At 51.5% G+C, this 22,640-nt stretch overlaps 1 protein-coding gene across 1 annotated transcript in view; it reads right to left on the reverse strand.

Moving 5' to 3' along the window:
- galnt16 (UDP-N-acetyl-alpha-D-galactosamine:polypeptide N-acetylgalactosaminyltransferase 16) overlaps positions 1 to 22,640 on the reverse strand; it is a 238,832-nt gene that overhangs the window by 59,840 nt on the left and 156,352 nt on the right. Inside the window, exons 4-6 of the mRNA XM_072487379.1 lie at positions 15,475 to 15,542; positions 9,005 to 9,070; positions 409 to 530 (exon numbers count right to left, since the gene is read on the reverse strand). Of these exons, the coding sequence (XP_072343480.1) occupies positions 409 to 530; positions 9,005 to 9,070; positions 15,475 to 15,542 (256 nt within the window). The remainder of the gene's footprint in view (positions 1 to 408; positions 531 to 9,004; positions 9,071 to 15,474; positions 15,543 to 22,640) is intronic.

The raw sequence follows: 22,640 nt of genomic DNA on the forward strand, positions 1-22,640 counted from the left end.
AAATTGCTTGAGGCAGATCCAAAACCCAGAGCCTCCACCACCTATGGCAAGGGCAGCAGCTGTGTGGGCACCTGCAAGCTCCCCTCCATCTTGACCTGGAACTATGTCCCAAAGTGTTCCTTCACCAAAATTTGGCTGCACCAAAATCCTGGAATTCCCTCCCTAACAGCACTGAGGTGTAACTACCTCATATTGACTGCAGCGGCTCACCAAGGCAACTCACCGCCATTTTCTCAAGGGTAATCAAGTATGGGCAATAAATGCTGGCTTTGCCTAAGAATAGTTTATTTCCATTCACGAAGAGCCATCACCTTGACAGGCCCAACTGCTTACCCTTCAACACCATTCCCTCTGGCCCAGTCGTACTGCCAATGTCACTGTGGCACAGAACAGCTCCCAGAGACTCACCTCATTAACTCTTTGCAGGAGTGGTTGTAGCCAGTCCTTGTTGACCTCACAGTGACTGTCAAGGAAGGTTAGGACCTCTGCAATAGCGGCATCAGCTCCCTTCACCCTTGACCGGATTAACCCTATAGACAGAGAAGCATTTCACACTGAGACCAAAACAACTTGCCTTTGTACATCCCAAGACACTCCACAGGAGTGTTATCAGGTAGATTATAACACCGACACAAAGAGGGAGATATTAAAACAGGTAACCAAAAGCTTGGCCAAAGAAGCTGGTTTTAAGGAGAGAGAGGCAAAAAGGAGAGGTTTAGGGAGGGAATTCCAGAGATGGATTCTCCGAATTGGAGACAATGGCCCCATTCCGGCGTGGGAACGGTGGCGGAAAACCGACGCAAAATGGCCACCGATTCCCCGTTTTGCTGGGGGTTAGGAGGAAGGCAGCGTAGAGCACACAGCTCTAGCTGCTGATACGGCCTGGAGAATTGTCGGGTCCGTGGCCAAGCATGCGCACGGCGGCGGCCTACAGTGGCCGCACCGTGCTTCATGGCGGACGCAGCCCGCGGACCCGGCCCGCAAAATATTCCCCCCCTTCGGCGGCTCGCGTGCCCCGGACTGCCCCACCACAGTGCCCCCAGCCCCGAATGATGTTCCCCCCATCCGCGGATCGGCCCTCCCCCGACTGTGGCAGCGCTGGACTGAGTCCGCAGCTGCCACGCTGAGTTCCCGACGGGTGAGACCATGAGAGACCCACGCCATTGGGAACTTGGCCTGTCGGGGGCGGAGTACCGGGGGGTCGGCCTCAGGCAATGGCCTGACGGGACGGGCGCCTCGTTGAAGCCGGGCCGCCCCCAATTCTGTCGGTACTTGGATTCTCTGGCCCATCGACGAATGCGGTTTTGGTGTCTGCGACCGGAGAATCCAGCCCTAGGGCCTTGGCAGCTGGAAACACAGCCAACAATTGTGAAGCGATTAATCTGATGGATGCAAAAGATGGCAAAATCGGAGGAGTACAGATATTTTGGAGGGTTGTAGGACATTGGAGATTACAGCGATAGGGAGGGGTGAGGCCTTGGAGGGACTCACAAAGCTTTCTCGGTTGAGTGTCATTAATCCACCACCATTAATTCAGACACGACCCCTCGGCAAAGTGACCACCTTTTCAAAGGCTCCAGTGTATTGGTGCATTGTCTTTCTGTGCCAATAATGTTGGGGGAATTCAGGTTTGATTCTTGACTGTGCCAGTTCTTCTTATCTTGAAGAACTTGCCCATACAAGAGCCTGGGGCCTCCGATAGGAGGAGGGGAAACTGCATGGAATGTGATCCAGTTTCCACAGAAATCATTAACATTTCATGAAAAGGGTGAGAGAAAAATAAGCAAGGTTAATGGAATGCTGACCTTTAGATCTAGAGGACTATACTATAAGAAGTAGCAGTCACGCTTCAGCTATACAAAGTCCTGGTTAGGTCACGTCTGAAGTACTGTGAGTAATACTGGACATCTTGAGGAAACGATTTAACGGAAAAATTGCTAAGTGGCATTTTGGACTCGTTTGGCTCGTTTGAACTCGTGTTTCCCGAACGCCGTGTTGGCACGATCGTAGCCCGTATTTTAATGGCACTTGGTGGCAAAAATGAGCCCCCAAGAGATTCTCAGCATTACTATCTGTCTCGCCGTCTGATTTGCCGGGCTCGCGCCTCAGCTTCTCGCTGCTAACATGACAGAGCTGCTTTTAGACGCTCCCTCACCACTCACTCCCCTGATGCAGGTGATAGAACACAGCATTGAGGTTCAGGATGGGATGTCAGTAACAATCCAGCGAGTGCATAGCCAATTGGAGGAGTCCCAAAGTGTATGTGTGCAGGAGATGATGTTGACAATGTGTGGCACCTTTGCCAGCACTGCCAGGGTGGCAACCGCAGTGGAACGCCTGGAGCACAACATCAGTGTCTTGAGTGGTGATGCCCAAGGCATAACTCAATCCATCATGACAATGGCTGAGGGCCTTGACATCATGTCCCAGACGCAGGTGGGCATTACCGAGGCACTGCAGTGCATGGCCCAGTCACCGAGGAGCATCGTCGAGGCGTTGACACCATGGTGCAGAAAATGTGGAGCATCCAGGACTGGCAATGGCCAGATTATGCAGAGGCCTCTGATGCTCAACTCAGCTGCCTCTCCATCCCATGGAGACCCCCAGGCTATGCAGCTTGGTGGTACAGTTGTTAGCACTGCTGCCTCACGGCGCTGAGGTCCCAGGTTCGATCCTGCTCTGGGTCACGGTTCGTGTGGAGTTTACACATTCTCCCAGTGTTTGCGTGGGTTTCGACCCCACAACCCAAAGATGTGCAAGGTAGGTGGATTGGCCACGCTAACTTGCTCCTAAAAAATTGGAAAAAATGAATTGGGTACTCTAAATTTATATTAAAAAATTTTTTTTAATAGTACTGCTGCCTCACAGCTCCAGGGACCCGGGTTCAATTCCGGCCTCAGGTGACTGGCTGTGTGGAGTTTACACTTTCTCCCCGTATCTGGGGGCCCAGAACAAGTCAGTGGAGAGAATGTGCTCCCCTTCCACCTCTCCAGCCCAGGCAGCAGATCACGGTAGCAGCGCGGTAGCATTGTGGATAGCACAATTGCTTCACAGCTCCAGGGTCCCAGGTTCGATTCCGGCTTGGGTCACTATCTGTGCGGAGTCTGCACATCCTCCCCGTGTGTGCGTGGGTTTCCTCCGGGTGCTCCGGTTTCCTCCCACAGTCGAAAGATGTGCAGGTTAGGTGGATTGGCCATGATAAATTGCCCTTGGTGTTGGGTGGGGATACTATGTTATGGGGATAGAGTAGGGTGCTCTTTCCAAGAGCCGGTGCAGACACGATGGGCCGAATGGCCTCCTTCTGCACTGTAAATTCTATGATAATCTATGATAATCACCTTCTCATCCTCCAATCCCTTACACCAGGCTACAGAAAAAGAAGGAAAGAGCAGCAGCAGCCATCAGGCATTTGCAGTCACAGGCAGCAGCAAGCAGCAAACACAACCTGCAGCACCGCTTGGGAGCTGTGAAGTGCACTCGCAAGCAACAAGGCCAATTCCTTATTAGGCACAGCCTTCAGCTGTGTAGTTAGAGGCTGTTCACAGTCAAAGGGAGTTAAAGTGACCGGCTGCATATAACCAAGAGCAGGACTTTGTTCTGGAAGAGTTTGGTAGGACAGACCGGCGGCAGCTGTAGTTGCCCCTGTCATGGGTATCCACAATATTTGAAATGAAAAATGAAATGAAAATCGCTTATTGTCACAAGTAGGCTTCAATGAAGTTACTGTGAAAAGCCCCTAGTCGCCACATTCCAGCGCCTGTTCGGGGAGGCTGGTACGGGAATTGAACCGTGCTGCTAGCCTGCCTTGGTCTGCTTTAAAAGCCAGCTAACCCAGTGGGCTAAACAAGCCTCTACCGTGCTAAACCAGCCTGACGACCTCACAGACTAAAGGTTCCTCAGCCCTCCCACTCTGCCCCCAGCCAGCCCAGGGCAAACCCCTGACCTGGAATGCTGCAACCCCCCCAACCAAGCTCAACCATATTGAGGGGTACACCTCCCTAGGCCAGAAACTCCAGTGCACTTGAGCTGCATTCCCGAAAATGGAAATGGCTACTCACCTCCTCAGATCCCCTCAGCAGCCATTGTGCCAGCTTCATGTTTTAAAAAAGGAGTACTAAACGATGCCTGTGTGATTTCTCACTGTGGAGCCGGTTCATTCCCAGGAAGCCATTACATTCGACTTCAATCTCGCTGATCATATGGAAATTGAGCCTAATGAACCATTTAAATATGTATATCTATCTGGATCTCGCCCAGTGTGTGCAAGACCCAGATTGCGACATCTCGCGAGTTTTGGATGAATCGCGGGAGACATCTCAAGCATTGAGAATCTTGCGAGATTCACTAGCCTCGTCACGTCACCAGGATGGACGCGACGAAGCCGGTAAATTGCACTCAAAGTGTTCCCACTGGAACTGAATAGCGTGCAATTTGAGTGGCCATAGGGGACGCTATTTGTTCTGAGATTCAGGACATGCAATTCGGCCAACACTCAGCCGGCATGAATTGGAAGCAATTCCCAACCCCCCTGGTGGTGTAACCGCTGGGGCAGGAATTCACGCTGAAGAGCCTGACAAGCTTGAGCCGCTTTTCGGCACTCCACTCACCACACACTCATTCCAGCCATGAAGGTGGCTCAGAAAAGTCTGAAGTGGACACACTCCTTGGGACGGCATGGTTAGCACTGCTGTGTCACAGCTCCAGGGTCCCAGCTGCAATTCCGGCCTCGGGTAACTGTGTGTGGAGTTTGCACTTTCTCCCCATGTCTGCGTGGGTTCATCCCACCCGGATGTCCTCCCACAGTCTAATGTGCAGGGTAGGTGGATTGGCTATGCTAAAATTGCCCCTTAGTGACAAAAAATTAGGTGGAGTTACTGGGATAGGGTGGAGGTGTGGGTTTAAGTTAGGTGCTCTTTCCAAGGGTTGGTGCAGACTCGATGGGCTGTATGGCCTCCTTCTGCAATGTAAATTCTAAATTCTACGACTGATCCCTAAGTGGAGAGGAGGGGCACTCTCTTCCACAGGTGGGCCGCAGGCTCCAGCCCGCCCTTCTGAACAGCACAAGGGGTTGGTGGCGGAGGCAGTCAGTGCTGCCAGATTTACCAGGAGGAGACAGCTCGTGATCCTAAGGGATGGGGGTCACTAGTGCGGCCCCTGCCCTGAGAGGGGCAGTACTCCAGGGAGGGTTTCAAAGGCCACGGTGGAGGTGTCCTTTGGTTGGACTGAGCCCTGATAATCCCCTGCTTCCTCTGCACTTCTGACGAGTGCATTGAGGAGTGCTAACACTTGGTGGGCTGGTGATTGGGCATGGCCACATTCACACCCTTGATGATACCGCTGGGAAATGCGAATTTCCAGAAGGGCAGCCTGGATGGGTCTCACATCACCGGAGGTTCTCTGAGCATTTATCGGACGCAGTGAGCAGTCGGCAGTGTGAGCAGCCAGGAGCCTGTGAGTGCGCCAAAGGGGTGTGTTTAAATCACATACTCCAGCAATGGCGATCTGAGCCAGGCCACCTCGATCCCGAGGGGGACACCCTGAGTGAACAGACCTGGCAGCAAGTTGTTCCCTGCTACTCCACCAGCCCAGGCAGCTAGCCCCCAGCAAGTCCAACATGTTTTGATAGTTTTTGAGATTTTGTTCACCCTCTCCCTCCCCCTCAACAGCCAAGGCGCCCAGGCCCTGTTTGTAAAGACTTGCACCAATTCGTGCCTACAAGACCTCCATCTGATAGGGGTGGAGCATATCTGTGTGCAATCCGTGAATGAGATTTCATGCAAATCCATGTAAATGACGGTTTTGTATGGGCCATCCAGAACGGGACGCAAATTTCATTAACGGCGCTAGCAGTGGATTGGAGCATGGCGTTGAAAATGGCGCCAGGCGCAGAATGCGATTTTTCCATTATTCACCGCCTGATCACAATTCTAGCTGCTGGTTTCGGGAAGCGGAAACTTCAGCCCCAGATCATTTTGAAGATGTTCTGAAGTGCTTCGATAACTATTTTAATTTAAGATGTATTAAAAAAAATTTAAAATAAATTTATGGTACCCAATTAATTTTTCCAATTAAGGGGCAATTTAGCGTGACCAATCCACCTACCCTGCACATCTTTGGGTTGTGGGGGCGAAACCCACGCAAACATGGGAAGAATGTGCAAACTCCACAGGCACAGTGACCCAGAGCCGGGATCGAACCTGGGACCTCGGCGCTGTAAGACAGCAGTGCTAACCACTGCGCCACCACGCTGCCCTGTGAGCATATTCAACAAGTGAGTCCAGCAATCTAGAAAATCTGCTGACTCTTCCACAAATGAGCTACACAGATTTACCCATGGCTGTGACTACGGCAACCTGAGGTCAGAGGTCAAAAAAGTCGGAGTGACTGATCATGCCCTTTCGGACAAACTACAGACAAAAAATATCTGACCTTAGAAAAAGGCATCCACATAGTCAGGCAGTTCGAAATTGGTACACATCCTCTCAATTGGGCCTTCAGCTCTGAATTGTCTGCACTCTGGGGAACCGGTTAGTCCAATTCTTTTGCGGACAGCAGCAGTTAGACAAGCCAAGTCTTCAGATGAGCACCCAACATGCTGTTGGTTTTGTTGAATTGACCATGCTAAATTGCCCCTTGTGTCCAAAGATGTGCAGGTTAGGTTGGTTGGCCATGATCGATGCGCAGCGTTTCGGGGATAGGGCGGGGGAGTGGACCTCGGTAGAGTGCTCTTTCGGAAGGTTGATACAGACTCGATGGGTTGAATGGCTTCCTTCTGCCCTGTAGGGATTCTATGATTCTATGCTCTGAATGGAAGGTGCACAGGAAAACGATGAGTCCTAACATCGGAATCCGAAGTTGCTGTCACACAACCAGCCAAAACCACAGCAATGAAGCTGCAGTTTCCAGCCAAAACACACAGCAGCAAGTCGGTGCTGGAGCCAGAGAGCAGCAACCACCAGCTCATCACAGCCACACCTCAGCAAGGGGTGCAGAAATGAACATGGTGTGGCAATGGAAGTCAAACTGCAGCTTGAGCTCAATAATGAGGAATGTCCAAACATGGGGAGATACATCTTCAAATGCCTGAAAAACCATGGCAGACGCCACAGAAAAAGAAAGCCCGAGCCCATCACGTGAAGGAACAGAGTGAACATTCCCTTCGGAAGGATCAGGACAAACCCAGGGTGCGGGGTTCTCCATTGCCCGACACAAAATTGGGAATGCCGATTGGGTGCAGAATGGCTCCCGAAGCCAAAATCGAAGCAGGAAGTGGTTGGAATGCCATTAATGGGCCCACCCGCGATGGGCCAAGTTCCTGACTGCGCAGACCACGTGTGATGTCAACGATTGTGAGCCTGGCTTGGCGGCTGCGGAGAGAGAGGGTGTACGAACAGTATCCAGCACCGCCATATTTCACCGACAGCTGTGCCGCTGGCTGGGGGCTTCTTCCAGGGTTGGGGGGAGGAGTGGGGGATGGCCAGGTGGTGGGCTGTGGGTCCAGGGTGGACAGGTATGCGGTCCAGCGCAACCGGCACCATCGTTTCAGGCACGATTGGTGAGTGTGTAGGTGTACGCGCAGCTGCAGCTTGTCAGCCCAGCGCATTTCCAGCATGGACCCGATGATTGCGCAGGTGTTTCACGCAGCACCGGTGCTAGCGCCTCACCTGTAGCGGGTGTGGCACCGATATTTCCGACGTGGAACACCACGGATCCTCTGTTGGCGTCAGCACTCAGACGAAGGAACGGAGAATCCAGCCCCGGGTGTCCAAACAAAGCAAACGGCTTGTCGATAAAGAGAGATTCAACTCGGAGAAATGCAGGAGAAAATCAGACGGAGACAACCAAGTGCCAGAAGTTTCAACTGTGAACCAACAAGGTCTGTCCAAAGCAACCGATCCCACAACTCCTCCCAATGTGGATGGCAACCAGGTCTGGAAGGCCATCTGAATTTATAGACTCAGAGATTTGTGAGGTGAGAAGCCACATGAGGAGAGATTGTATTGTAAATATATGGGGTAAAAACCTGGGGTGTGGTGTAGTATTACGGTGTTCAGCAAGGCAAGGATGCATGTGGGATTGGTGGGCAGTACTGCCCACATTGTGATGCAGAGAGACTGGCAGACTGACTGGTAGACTGTGTGATCGGCATGCACATAGCACCTGGTTAGGATTACACCTCAGAGCGCGGTGGATGCCGGGACAGTGCAGATTTAAGGAGAAGATAGACAGATTTTTAATTAGGATTGGGTTGAAGGGTTATGGAGAACAGGCAGGAAAGCGTAGTCGTGACCGAGAGGCGATCAGCCTCGGAGCAGGCTCGAGGGGCTGAATTGCCCAATCCTGCTCCTAGTTCTGGTGTTCTTATACCTTGGGGAAATATATATAGTTGAGTGTTAACAGTAAACAGTTTATAGTCAATCACACAAACCTCCAGACCTCTTGGTGAGATAGCAAACAACATTACAACACAAGGAATCTCAAAATCTCCCTTCTTATTCCCAATTCCTGTTCCTCGGCAACTAGAAAATAATTTATGTTTCTTCGGTCCAAAGTAGATAATCTTGCAGATACTCACATTGAACTCCATCTGTCAGAGCTTTGCCTTTACAGTTACACATAGCAAGTCCTTCATAACTTCCTGATCCTATCATACTCTTTACTGCACCACTTAACTTAGTGTGGTCAGCAGCTTAATATGGCTCTCTATTGCTTTATCCAAGTCATCTGTAAAGATAATAAAAGGCTGTGGCCCCAGTACAGATCCCTGAGGAGCAGCATTAGTTACATGGTGTCAATTTGAGAACATACCCATTATCCCCACTCTCCAGCTCAGTAAGGTAGCCTCCAATTCCACATGCTCTTATGATGCAGAAATGAGAGTGCTACCATTGAGACACAGCTGACAAAAAGCTAAATGGGGACTACATTTGAAACAATTGACCATGTGACGAACAAGGTTGTATGGGGTGAATGGTGGAAAAAGCACTAATATACGCTGACTTACCTTCTCGCTTCATGTTTCTCAAGCACTTGACTTTGGGAATCTTGGTTAAGAGCTCACAGTCCTCAGCTGAAAGAAAAACAAGAGCTGGTTAATGTCCGAAGGATGAACTGTGTACTTCAGGAACATGAGCACTGGCTGTTATTTACTCCCACTGGATCTCATGATGTTCATAGAGTCAATACATCACAGACAGAGGCCATTCAGCCCATCGAATACATACTGGGCTCAATTCTCCTTTTGGGAGACTATGGACGGGATTCACCGTTGCCTGACGCCGATATCATAATCGGCGATCGGGCGGAGAATCCACTCGATCAGTGGATGCCGGTCAGCCATGTTCCGCCCCCTCCAAAATGGCATCATCGTAACGGCGTTGGCATGTCATCGGAAGCCCCTCCAGCGATGCTCCTCCCCTGATGGGCCGAGTTCCTGACCGTGCGGTTGGCGTGTGGTCTGAGCGGCCGGGAACGCGGTGTGGCGGCTGCGGACTGTGTCCAGCGCCACCACACTTGGCCGGGGTCCATGCCACTGGCCCGGGGGGGCTTTCGTGAGGGCTGGGGGTCTGGTGGGGGGTGGCTAGAGGGTGGCCAGGGAGTGGCCTGTGGGGTCGCGGATGGCGGGACGGGTCCACGCATGGCCGGCGCCATGTTGTACAGCGCGACTGCTGCAGGTCGTCGCCGTGCGCATGCGTGGCCACGGACCCGGCCATTCTCCGGCCGTCTTCAACGCGGGTGCCAGGAGTTTCACCCAGTGCCGCTGCTAGCCCCTCACTGGTCCCGGACTCGGTGAGGGTACAGCGCCGATTTTCTCGCCGTAAAATGCCTGCGAATTCTCTGAAACGGACAATCCAGCCCCATGTTCTCCCATCGAAGATGAATCAGCTCTGATTTCCGTTCGTGTTGGGAGCAGGAATCCAAAGGCAATTGACTATTTCCTGCCATACACGGCGGGGATTACGAGGAATTGCCTCGTGAATCCCACTATCGGCCACCATTTTTACTGAGTGGCCCGATAGCAAGGTCCGGCAGCTGGTCCCCCTCCTCCCCACAACGCAATTCTGCTCACCACCCCGCCACCATGGAATTGCTGAGTCACTCCCTTCCCACAGTGCAAGGGTGACCCACTGCTTCCGGACCAAACCATACTAGAAACTCCCATAAGAGACCCCCACCAGAGACCTTCTGATAAGAGAGACTCCCACCAGACACCCCCCATTACAGAGACTCGAATCAGAGACCCCCCCATAAGAGAGACCCCCTCCTGTTACATAGACCCACCAGAGGCCCCCCCCCCATTACAGAGACCCCTGCCTGGAAGCTAGAGAGCAGTCCAGATAGAGATAGTGAAAGAAATCACTGCTTTAAAACTCACCTGCACCCTACACCTGCTGACTCAGGCAGAGAAAGCAGCAGTTGTAAATTCCTGGAAAGAGAAAGCTGGATATGAACCCCCTCAGGGGCTGGATTCTCCATTTCAGGGACTATGTCCCCACGCCGTCGTAAAAACTGTGGCCTTTGACACCAGAAGAACTGGTGTCAAAAGGCCACATATTCACAGCCCTGCAGGGGGCTAGCAGGGACCTGTCGTGAAGCTCGCAGCTCTAGCTGCAGATATGGGCCCCCCCGCACGTCTGGGGCAGAGGCCGTGCATGCGCACGGTGGCGGCTTCCAACAGCCACGCCGTGCTCCATGGCGGACTCAGACCGCGGAGCTGGACCTCGTAAATAGTGCCCCCAATCGGCCGCGCGCCCAACACGGACTGCCCGCTCAAAAATACCCCGGTTTGTATGAGGCCCCCACAGCCCTCCGATCGGCCTGCCCCCGAACATGGCGGTCGCGGACTGAGTCCGCAGCCACCACGCGAGTATCCTGAACGGTCAGAACTTCGGCCGGTTGGGGGCAGAAAATAGTGGGGCGGGCCTCTGGCAATGGGTGCAGGTGGGTGATACGTGGTGCGGCGTACTTCCCGGGGGCCAGAGAATCGAGGAACCGGCGCCGGTTCCGATTCTGTGAGTGAAACTGGATTCTCCGCCTCGGCGCTGCACGCGATTTCGGCATTGGGGTGCGGAGAATCCAGCCCCAAATCTTTGACCTGCAATCAAAAGCAGTTAAATGCTCTCACTTCTGCTATTTCTCTGCAGAAAGCACTTAACTGCTATTGATGTGGTCCAAGACCTGTCAATCACAGCCAGATGTTGATAAAATTGTGGTTAGTTACACAGCAGGGTACTTGAAATCCACTCAAACATGAACGAAAACGAGATTAAACAATCTAGACAGCTGGCTGTGTGCAAGCTGTCAATCACAGCCTAGTAAAACCAATTTCATGATGATGTGAATGAAAGCCTTCCAGATCAAAATTCACTGGTGGGCGTCTCTGTAATGACAGGGTCTCTTTTATGGGGGTCTCTGGTGTGGGACTCTCTCAAGAGGTGTCCTGGTGGGGATGGAGTAGGCAGGTTTTGCATTGTGAGTAGGAGGGGACTTCCGATGGATTTTGGGGACATCGCCATTAAACAGCTATCCCGTTGACCCACCATAAGGTCCACCATGCCAGCGCCATGCTGGCAAATACTTCCATCAATTCCCGCCCATGTGAATCCCAGCCCAGAGGACAAGAATCATGCAGGCTTTGAGAATCCAGTTCCCAGCCCGCAAAAGTGTCAAAATGACCTCTCTTCACCCCCCCCCCCCCTCCTGGGGCAGGCGCGGGGCACGAACATCGATACCACTGCCAGTGGGACCGGAGTGCCAATCCCATCTTTAAAAAATATTTAGTTAAAGGACGTATGAGAAAAACAAACCACAGATACAAAATCACAAGCTGACCCTGGCAACTAAAACAAGCCAACAACTCACCCGCCCCCTTATCTTTCCCCTGCCTTGTCCCCGGTTCAAACCAAAGTATTTCAAACTTATCCTGTTTGGACACGAATCATCGGTGCCCTGTGCAGCAGTCAAACCTGGTCCACGAAGCCCTGCCCAAACCCGAACACCTCCGACAGATACGATCATTCGACCCGATCAAAAGCCTGCTCTGCGTCCATTGCTACCACCACATCTACCTCCTAACCCTCCGAGGGCATCATGATAGCATTGAGAAAGGGCGGCAAGTGGCACAGTGGTTAGCACTGGGACTGCGCCGCTGAGGACCCGAGTTCGAATCCCGGTCCTGGGTCACTGTCCGTGTGGAGTTTGCACATTCTCCCCGTGTCTGTGTGGGTTTCACCCACACAATCCAAAGATGTGCAGGGTAGGGGGATTGGCCAGGCTAAATTGCCCCTTAATTGGAAAAATAAATAACTGGGTACTCTAAATTTATGAAAGATAACAAACATTGAGCAGCCTTTGCATATTTGTTCAGTGCTGCTGCCCCTTCACAAACGCTGTCTGCTCCTCTCCTATCACCCTCGGCACACAGTCTTCTATCCGCAACGCTAACAACTTTGCATCCACATTTAACAGCGAAATCGGGCGTATGCTCTGGGTCCTTATCCCTCTTTAAAATCAACAAAATGGACACATGCGACAATGTCGTGGGGGAGGGAGAGGAGAACCCCCCTTACCCTTGACTCACTATGCACCCCACCAGCAGGGGTCCCAGCTCTGCACCAAACTTCTTATGGAATGCGGCTGGAACATCTTCCCCACCTGCAGCGAACCTACGCAGTCCAGCACCTCCTTTAGTCCAATCAAGCCCCTAATCCTTCTCCTTCTCCTTCCCCCACCTTCAGGAACACCAGCCCATCCAAGAACTGCCTCATACCCTCCTCCCCAGACGGAGGCTCCGACTCATACAGACTTCTGTAAAAGGCCTCAAATACCCTCGGTCCAACACTTCCTTGCCTCTCTCATCCCTCACCCTCCAATCTCCCTTGTCGCTGCCTGCTTCCTCAGTTTGTGCGTCAACATCCTGCTAGCTTTTTCCCCATACTCACACATGCCCCTCTGGCCTCCGCAATTGCCCTACTGCCTTTCGTGGATGCCAACCTAAACTCCATCTGTAGTCTCGGTCTCTCCTTTAATAGCTCCTCTTCTGGCACAACCGAGTACCTCCATTCCACTCTCAAAATCTCATCCACTCACCTCGATCTCTCCTCTCATTCCACCCTCTCACTGTGCGCCCGAATCGAGATGAATTCGCCCCTTACTATGGCCGTAAGTGCCTCCCACAGCGTGGAGGCCGTGTCCTCCTCCGTATCGTTCAGCTCTACATAGCTTTGGACAGTCATCCTCACCCTCTCACCAACAATTGCTGAGCCTCCCCCTGAGCCACCAGCAAATCCACCCAGTGCAGTGCATGGCCATGAACACCGAATACTCCAACATCATCATGTCCATTGCAAAAGTGTAAATCAGGGGGTACACCCGGTGCACATGCAAAACGTATGAGAACCTCTTTGTCCCTGGCCTCCCAAACCGCCAAGGGTCCACCAGCAACCCCTCCCTCCCCCCATACGGTCCATGATCCCCCTCAGCTCCTTCACCATAACCAAAATCTTCAAGGACCTGGGACACAGCCGGTCCAGCCTTGGATCCAGAACTGTGTCAAAACCATCCCCCATTATCAGCTGCTGCGTGTCTAGGTCCAGAATCTTCCCTAATACCCACCTCAAGAAATCCACATTATGTTCCAATTTGGGGCATAAAAATTCCCCAGAACCACAGGCGTCTCCTCCAGCTTCCTATTACCCATCACGTACCTGTCCTTGGGATCAGCTACAGTACTACCAATCTCGAAGGCCATCCTCTTGTTGACCAGCACTGCCACCCACCTCGGCTTCAGGTCCAACCCCGGGTGGAACACCTGTCCCACCCATCCCTTCTTCAGCCTTGTCTGGTCCAATAATCTTTATTGTCACAAATAGGCTTACATTAACACTGCAATGAAGTTAGTGTGAAAAGCCTCTAGTCGCCACATTCCGTCGCCTGTTCGGGTTCACAGAGGTAGAATTTAGAATGTCCAATTCACCTAAGCACCTGGGGTGGGATTCTCCAACCCTCCACCGGATCGGAGAATCCCCCGTGCGAATCCCGCCCCGCCACTCCAACGCTGGCTGCCGTATTCTCCGCCGCTCTTTTTCGGGCGGGGGCGGGGTTCACGCCACGCCGGTCGGGGGCCGTTGGCAGAGGCCCCCGGCAATTTTCCGGGCCCCGATGATCTGAGCGCCCATCAGTTTTTGGACAGTCCCGCCGGCGTGGGTTACGTATGGTCCCACACGGCAGGAGCTGGCAGGTAAGTCGGCAGCGGCACCAACCCATCCGGCGTCCACCTAGCCCCCGAGTCAGGTGAGAATTCATCACCTTGGGGCCCGTTGACGCCGGAGTCGTTGCCGCCAGTTTTCCCACTGACGTGGAACTGATGCTTCTTCTTTTGGCGCATTAGGATAAGAGTTAGCAAATTTAAAGCAGAGTTGAGGAGAAACTACTTTTCCCGAAGTGTAGTGAATCTGTGGAATTCGCTACCCCAGAGAGCAGTGGATGCAGGGACAATGAGTAAATTTAAAAGGAGATAGACAGATTTTTAATTGGTTAATAATTGAAGGGTTATGGAGAACGGGCAGAACGGTGGAGATGTGGCCAGGATGGGATCGGCCATGATCGAATGGCGGAGCAGACCCAAGGGGCCAAATGGCCTAATTCTGCTCCTATATCTGATGAAATTATGAACCGTTTGCTATCAAAACAATCAAGATGGGGAAGGACCAAACAATTCCACCTCGGGTGGGAGCCATCAAACGTGTGACCACTCACTTCATGGCCGCCATCAAAGGTTGACTTGATTCCAGGGAGTGTGGGCCCAGCTACTCAGCTTCTCTTCTCTCTCTGTAGTAAAGTAGGAAACTCAGCAGCCAATTTGCCACAAAGCAAGATCCCAGAAACAGCAATGTGATAATGACCAGATCATTTTTTTTTGTGATGTTGATTGAGGGATAAATATTGGTCAGGTTACCAAGGGAGGATATCTTACTCTTCTTCAAAATTTACCTCGATCTAAGAGGTCAGGCTGGGCCTTGTTTTAACATCTCACCCGACAGTTGGAACCTCTGACAGTGTGCACTGCCAGTGTCGGCCTAGATTTTGGGCTCAAAGCTCTGGAGTGGAACTGGAACCCACAACCTCCTAATTCAGCAATAAGAGTGCTCGCTACTGAACCGCATGAACAGGAAGACTCGATCCTATACCCCAATCTTTACGATTGAACTCCATGCTTTCTTTTGAGTTTGGTGCCTCTCTTTGTGATGGAGCTGGCTGTAAGCTGATGGATTTTGATACACAGCATCAGTACCTGAAGCAGCGATTTCACTCCGATAGCCAACCACCCTGTGTATCTCTCCACTTGCCCCAATCAAATTTAGAATCCAAAGAAATATAGCAAGTCGAAAAATCCTGGATAACCACACCGCAGTTCATTCATGTCTCAATTTTCATTTTAAAACAGCCCTGTTTGAAGACCGAATAGTTACTCACGATCGCTGCTGAAGTCATCCACAAGAATGATTTCCTGGATTAGATTAGGGGGACTGCGGTTCAGAATGCTGAAAGAAGCAGGAAAGAGAAGGGGATTAGAAGCTGTGACTCATCACCAGCGGGTGCCAGAAAAAAAACAAAGCTCCAAGTCAGGTCATCCATCTCCCGCAACTCCACACACTTAGCTGTGAACTCCAACATCGGTCATTGGGGAAATGCTAGAAATTATAATGAGGGACATGATAACAGGGCACTTAGAACATCACTTTATGATTAGGCAGAATCCACATAGATTTTTGAAAGGGAAATTTTGTTTGACAGATCTACTGAGAATTTTTTGATGTTGTACCTTTCATGGGAGATAGAAGGGAATCTGTGCATGTCATCATAGAATCATAGAATCCCTACAGTGTTGCAGGAGGTCATTCGGCCCATCGAGTCTGCACCAGCTCTCTGAAAAAGCACACTACCTAGGCTCACTCCCCTGCCCTAATGTTGTAACCCAACCTAACCTGTGCATCCCTGGACATAAGGGGCAATTTATCATGGCCAATCCACCTAACCTGCACATCTTTGGACTGTGGGAGGAAACCAGAGCACCCGGAGGAAACCCACGCAGGCACAGGGAGAACGTGCAGAACAGTCACCCGAGGCTGGAATTGAACCCGGGTCCCTGGCACTGTGAGGCAGCAGTGCTAACCACTGTGCCTCCGTGCTGCATGTACTGCGTTTGTTCTTCCAAAAAGCATTCGGAAAGGTACCACGCAAGATGTTATTACACAAAATTAGGGTATATTATGGGCTAGATCCGGTCCCCCAGCCGCGTGTTTATTGGCAGCATGCTGTTGGCTGGGAGCGGGATTCTCTACTCCCGCTGCTTATTAAGGGGATTTGCCATTGGCGCCGCCCCATGCAGCCGGGAAACCCGTAGGCGGCGGCACGCTGCCGGCCGGAACAGAGAATCCTAATGGCCGGAGAATTCCAGCCGAATATTAACATGGATTGAGGCCTGATTACAGAGACTGGACACAGATCCACAAGTGAAACCTGGCCAGCCTGGTGGAGGAAGTAAAAAGGGACCTTCAAAGGTGGGGCTCACTCCCACTCTCTCTGGTGGGGAGAGTGCAGACGATCAAGATGAACGTACTGCCGAGATTCCTCTTCCTGTTTAGATCCATCCCGATCTTCATCCCCAAGGCCTTTTTCCAAAACATAGACAGGCTAATCATGGTGTTTGTGTGGGGGGGGGTAAGAAACCGAGAATTCCAAAACCGACACTGCAAAGAAGGAATATCAAAGATGGCTTGGCTTTACCGAGCCTACAATACTAACACTGAGCAGCAATGGCTGAAAGAGTGAGGGGATGTGTACACGAACCCAACTCTGCCCAGATGGAGTGGGTACAGGTGGAGTAGGCCTCCTGTAAAGGAACGACCCTCCGGGCCCTGGCTACAGCAGCACCCCCATCCCCCTCAACAAGATACACAACAAGCCCAGTGGTAGCGGCCACACTGAGAACGTGGACCCAGCTGAGACAACGCTTCGGGATAACCAAAATGTCACCCATGGCCCCCATCTGCGGCAATCACAGATTCCCCCCAGCCATACTAGACACCACCTTCAAGAGATGGAGACAGACGGGGGCACACTGATGGCCAAGGACTTTTACATAGGGCACAGACTAAAGACACTGGACAAACTGACAAGGTAGTGGAAACTACCAAAAGGACAGGAAATGAGGCACCTTCAAATAGAAAATTTCCTACACAAAGAGACAGTAGGGTACCCTGGGGCCCCAGAACCACACTACTAGAGGACCTGATAGGCACAAGCAGCAAAGAGGGGGGACTATGTGGGAAAATATACAGACAATTACTGGACAGAGCTCGAACACCACTGGATGAGAGCAGACAAAAATGGGAGGATGAGCTAGGGACAGAGGTGGGGTGGGGACTCTGGAGCGAAGCACTGAGCAGGGCTAACGCCACCTCCTCCTGCGCAAGGCTAAGCCTAATGCAGCTCAAGGTGGTGCACAGAGCGCGCCTGACCAGAACCCGAATGAGCAGGTTCTTCCCGGAGGTGGAGGACAAATGTGAGCGGTGCCAGAGGGGCCCGGCCAACCACACCCACATGTTTTGGGCTTGTCCCAAACTTGCTGGGATCTGGACAGCCTTCTCCGAGGCAATGTCCAAGGTTGTGGGGGTGAGGGTGAAGACATGCCCAATAGTGGCAATCTTTGGGGTATCGGAACAACCAGAACTACACATGGGGAAGGGGGCCAACGCCCTTGCTTTCGCTTCCCTAATCGCACGCTGGAGAATCCTGCTCGGCTGACGATCGGCAGCACCATCCAAAGCTGCAGACTGGCTCGCTGACCTCTCGGAATTTCTCCACCTGGAGAAGATTAAATACGCCACCCGAGAGTCGGAGGAAGGCTTCCTGTTTGCCGGCCTTTCCAAAACCTGTTCGAGGCCAACAACGAGGAGTAAGATCAGAAAACGGGAAAGAGAGGAAGAAAAAGAGGAAAGATAGGGAAAAATCCAAGATAGATGGGGAACCAAAGGAATGCGCAACCCGGGGGGAGGGAGGGGGAGGAGAAGAAAGAGGAAAGGCGGGAAAGTCAGGAAAAAGGAGAAGAGGTGGGGGGGGCAAGCACAGCCAAAGTCGACGGAGGGGGGGTTGAAAAGGGGGGGGAGGGAGAGGGGGAGGATGCCAGTGAGGGGGAGGGGGAAGGGGCCATAGGCCGAGCCAGAGGGCGGTGAAATGTATAGAAAGTTAATTAAAGGAAGGACAGGATAAACCTTTCTGTACAATAGAGTAAATCAACGCGGTTAAGAAAAATGTATGTAACTGTTTATAAAAATGGAAAATGGCAATAAAAGATTTTTTTTTAAATAAATAATATTTATTGATAAGAATAATCTTTATTATTATCACAAGTAGGCGTATAATTAACACTGCAATGAAGTTACTGTGAAAAGCCCCTAGTTGCCGTACTACGGTGCCAGTTTGGGTACACGGAGGAAGAATTCAGAATGTCCAAATTACCTAACAGCACGTCTTTCGGGACTTGTGGGAGGAAACCGGAGCACCCGGAGGAAACCCACGCAGACCCGGGGAGAACGTGCAGACTCCGCACAGACAGTGACCCAAGCCGGGAATCAAACCCGGGTACCTGGCGCTGCGAAGCAACAACCCACTGTGCTACTGTGCCACTACAGTGGAGTACTGTGTGCAGTTCTGGCCATCACATTATAGGAAGGATGTGACTGCATTGGAGAGGGTTCACCAGGATGCTGCCTGGGCTGGAGGGTCTGAACTATGAGGAAAGATTGGAAAAACTGGGGTTGTTTTCCTCAGGGCAGCAACAGTTGAGAGGGGACCTGGCGATGTATACAAGATTATGGGGGGCATAGATAGTGTGGATAGGAAGGCACTTTTCCCACTAGTAGCGGGGTCAATAACCAGGCGGCATAGATTCAATGTAAGATGTAGAAGGCTAAGAGGTCTGAGGAGAAAGTGTTCAGCCGGAGTGTGGTGCGAATCTTACTACCTGAAAGGGTGGTTAAGGCAGAAATCTCATAAAACATTTAAGGAGTATTTAGATATTCACTTGCGCTGCTTTAACCTCGAGGACTATGGACTAGGCGGTGGAAAATGGGATTACTGTAGTCAGATCTTTGTTGACCGGCATGGACATAATGGACCGAATGGCCTCTTTCTGTGCTGTAAACGTCTATGAGTCTATGTAACTTTGTTGTATTTCGGGCTTGCCCCATTGAGATTCAATCTTCCTGCCAGCCTAAAAAATGAGAGAGGTCAATCCCAGGTAGTATCCTTGCACTGCGGGGGTGGGGGGTGGGGGGTGGAGGGGTGGGGGGGGGGGTATTTCCGTGGGATTGGATTTTCCTATTTTTACATTGGGCTAAGTTGTTGGCGCTCCCCCGCCTTCCCCAGCATGACATCATAGAATCATAGAAGTTACAGTGCAGAAGGAGGCCATTCGGCCCATCGAGTCTGCACCGGCTCTTGGAAAGAGCACCCTATCCAAGGTCAACACCTCCACCCTATCCCCGTAACCCAGAAACGCACCCAACACTAAGGGCAATTTTGGACACTAAGGGCAATTTAGCATGGCCAATCCACCATTTAGCATGGCCAACCTGCACATCTTTGGACTGCGGGAGGAAACCGGAGCACCCGGAGGAAACCCACGCACATATGGGGAGAATGTGCAGACTCCGCACAGACAGTGACCCAAGCTGGGAATCGAACCTGGCACCCTGGAGCTGTGAAGCAATTGTGCTAACCACTATGCTACCGTACTGCACCCTTCACCTTTTTTTGACCATGTGTGTAAAAATATGGTGGGCCTATACACTGACGGTAGGGTCACAACATTGGACGAACTGACGCAGAGATTCCAACTAGCTAAAGGCAACAAACTCAGATACCTGCAGCTTAAAAACATCCCACGGAAGGAGACAAGGACATACCCGCGAGCACCACGACAGACACAGGACACAATCTCAGACTAAAGGGACGATCCTTTAAAACAGAGATGAGGAGGAATTTCTTCAGCCAGAGGGTGGTGAATCTGTGGAACTCTTTGCCGCAGAAGGCTGTGGAGGCCAAATCACTGAGTGTCTTTAAGGCAGAGATAGATAGGTTCTTGATTAATAAGGGGATCAGATAGATAGGTTCTTGAATAATAAGGGGATCAGGGGTTATGAGGAGAAGACAGGAGAATGGGGATGAGAAAATATCAGCCATGATTGAATGGCGGAGCAGACTCGATGGGCCGAGTGGCCTAATTCTGCTCCTATGTCTTATGGTCTTATTAGAAGAGCTACTGGACGCAGACATCCTAGGCAGGGAGAACTGTAGTGACATGTACGAACGACTGCTAGACAGGCCGACACTGAACTGGACACGACAAGGGGGAAATGGGAGGAAGGCTTGGGGTTCGAAATAGGGTGGGGATTCTGCAGTGAAGTACTGCACAAGGTCAACCCCACCTCCATATGCGCGAGGGTCAACCTCACGCAGCTAAAAGTGGTACATAGAGCCCAGAACGAGAAGAAAAATGGGAAGAAGAAACGAGCAATGGCCAATGTCGAGGCAACTACACAAAAGAATGCAAAAAGCATTATGGGGCACCCCTCAGGTGCCCCCTCCGCCCTCGTTAGATGATCTGTAAAAAGGAGAGAATAGAAGAGAAGGGAGGAAAGACCCCTCCCTTCCGGTAATATTTCCTAGAGCCTATGTGTTTTACTTTGGAAGGCTACAAAACCCAAAGAAAATATGATGGGAAAAGACAGCAACGCAGCCGACGAGCTACCCTCCACTTTCCTTGCCCGAGGTGACATTTTGACCAAAAATGGCAGAATTCCGCCTCTTATTGTGTTTCTCCTCATTTGTTTTATCAGAACCCTGCATAATTTTGAATACTTCATCAAATCTCTCCTACACCTTCTCTGCTATAAGAAAAGCCCCAGCTTTGGTGCAGACTTGGTGGGCCGAACGGCCTCTTACTGCATTATCGGGGTTCTATGCATTTTGCAGTCTCTCCACACTATAGAACGCCCTTCTCTCTATTACCATTCTAGTAAATCTCCTCTGCACCCTCTTCAAGGCCTTAATATCATTCCTGAAGTGTTGTTCCTCCGACTGACAGCAGTCCTTCAGCTGGGATCTGAAGTGTTTTATACAAGTTCAGCATAACTCTACATTCTGACTAAATTTGACACTGAGTCAATGGAGGAGATATTAAGACAGATGACCAAAATCTTAATCAAAGAAGTAGAGCTGGATCCTCCGAGCTTCCGCCCCAAAATCGCAATCAGCACGGGGACGGAAAATGGGTGTTTACACCGAAATCCGGTCCGACACGGTTCCCGCGATTCTCTGGTCCCCGGAGAATCGCTCGGGAGTCTCTCATGCGTGAATTATGCAGCGCGGGTAGGGGGCCATTGACCGAGGCCCCCGCGGCAATTCTCCGAGGAAAACAGCCCGAGTTCCCGACGCAGTGGTTCTAACCACCGATTGGCCGTCGGAAAGGCCCCATGGCGGCTGCGGACTCAGGCAAGCAATCGAGCGTCACGGGCCCGCGGGCGTGCGCGTTCACGGGTGGGGGGGCCTACTTCATTCATCATGGTTCGGGGTGTGAGTCCACCATGTTACACGGGGTGGCCACAGCGGGCCGCCGCCATGTGCGTGCGCGGACCCCCGACCGGAAATGCAGGGCCCCTTATCCGCAGCCAGAGCTGCGAGAAATTTTGACGCTGGCCTGGGGACCTTGCCCCATTTTCGGAGAATGTTCAGGAATGTCTTGAAGAGAGAGGTAGGAGGAGAGCCAGAGAGGCTTACGGACGGAGTGACATGTTGATACATTGAACTGCAGCCATCACCAAGACTGGAGAAAGTAGCAGAGAAAGTAAGGTCAATCAAATGGTCAAGGGTAGTTGTTACCAAGTAGATGTAAGAGAAAGGGCAGGCCGAGAAAGGTGTGCTGTTGCTCACTCAGTTTTGAGATCATGGGAATACAGAAGGGTGTCATTCGGCCCATCAAGTCTGTTGTGCTATGCTGCTTCGGATAACACTGGCTGCTACTTGGTGCAGTCTTAACTAAAGGATGCTCCAGACTCTGAAATGTGTTCAACGTGTCTATTGAACAATTAACACAGTTCTCAAATCAGTTTGACTCTCTGCTAATCTAACTGTAGTAACTCAGTCTAACTGTACCAGCTTGTTCTAAGCCACGTGCTGGGGTGTGATGCTGCAGATCAACCCTGTCTAACTCTCTAGATGTCTGTCTGTGGAAAGAGGCAGGGCGTGAGTGCCTCATGCCTTTTATAGTGTTTACGTCATGCCCCCTTGTGGTGATGTCACCTCTGAGTGTCCTGACTTCTCATTGGTTGTGTCCTATTCTGAGTGTTCATTGGTTGCATGTTTGCATATCATGACAAAGTCTGCACTGAAAAGAGCACCGAGGCCCACTTCCCCCTCCTATCCCCATAACCCTATGTAACCTGGACACTAAGGCACAATTTAGCATGGCCAATAAACATAACCTGTACATTGGACTGCAGGAGGAAACCGGAGCACCCGGAGGAAACCCACACAGACTCGGGGAGAACATGCAAACTCCACACAGTCACCCAAGG

This window comes from Scyliorhinus torazame, chromosome 2 (genome assembly GCF_047496885.1).
Source record: "Scyliorhinus torazame isolate Kashiwa2021f chromosome 2, sScyTor2.1, whole genome shotgun sequence".
Taxonomy (NCBI): Eukaryota; Metazoa; Chordata; class Chondrichthyes; order Carcharhiniformes; family Scyliorhinidae; genus Scyliorhinus; species Scyliorhinus torazame.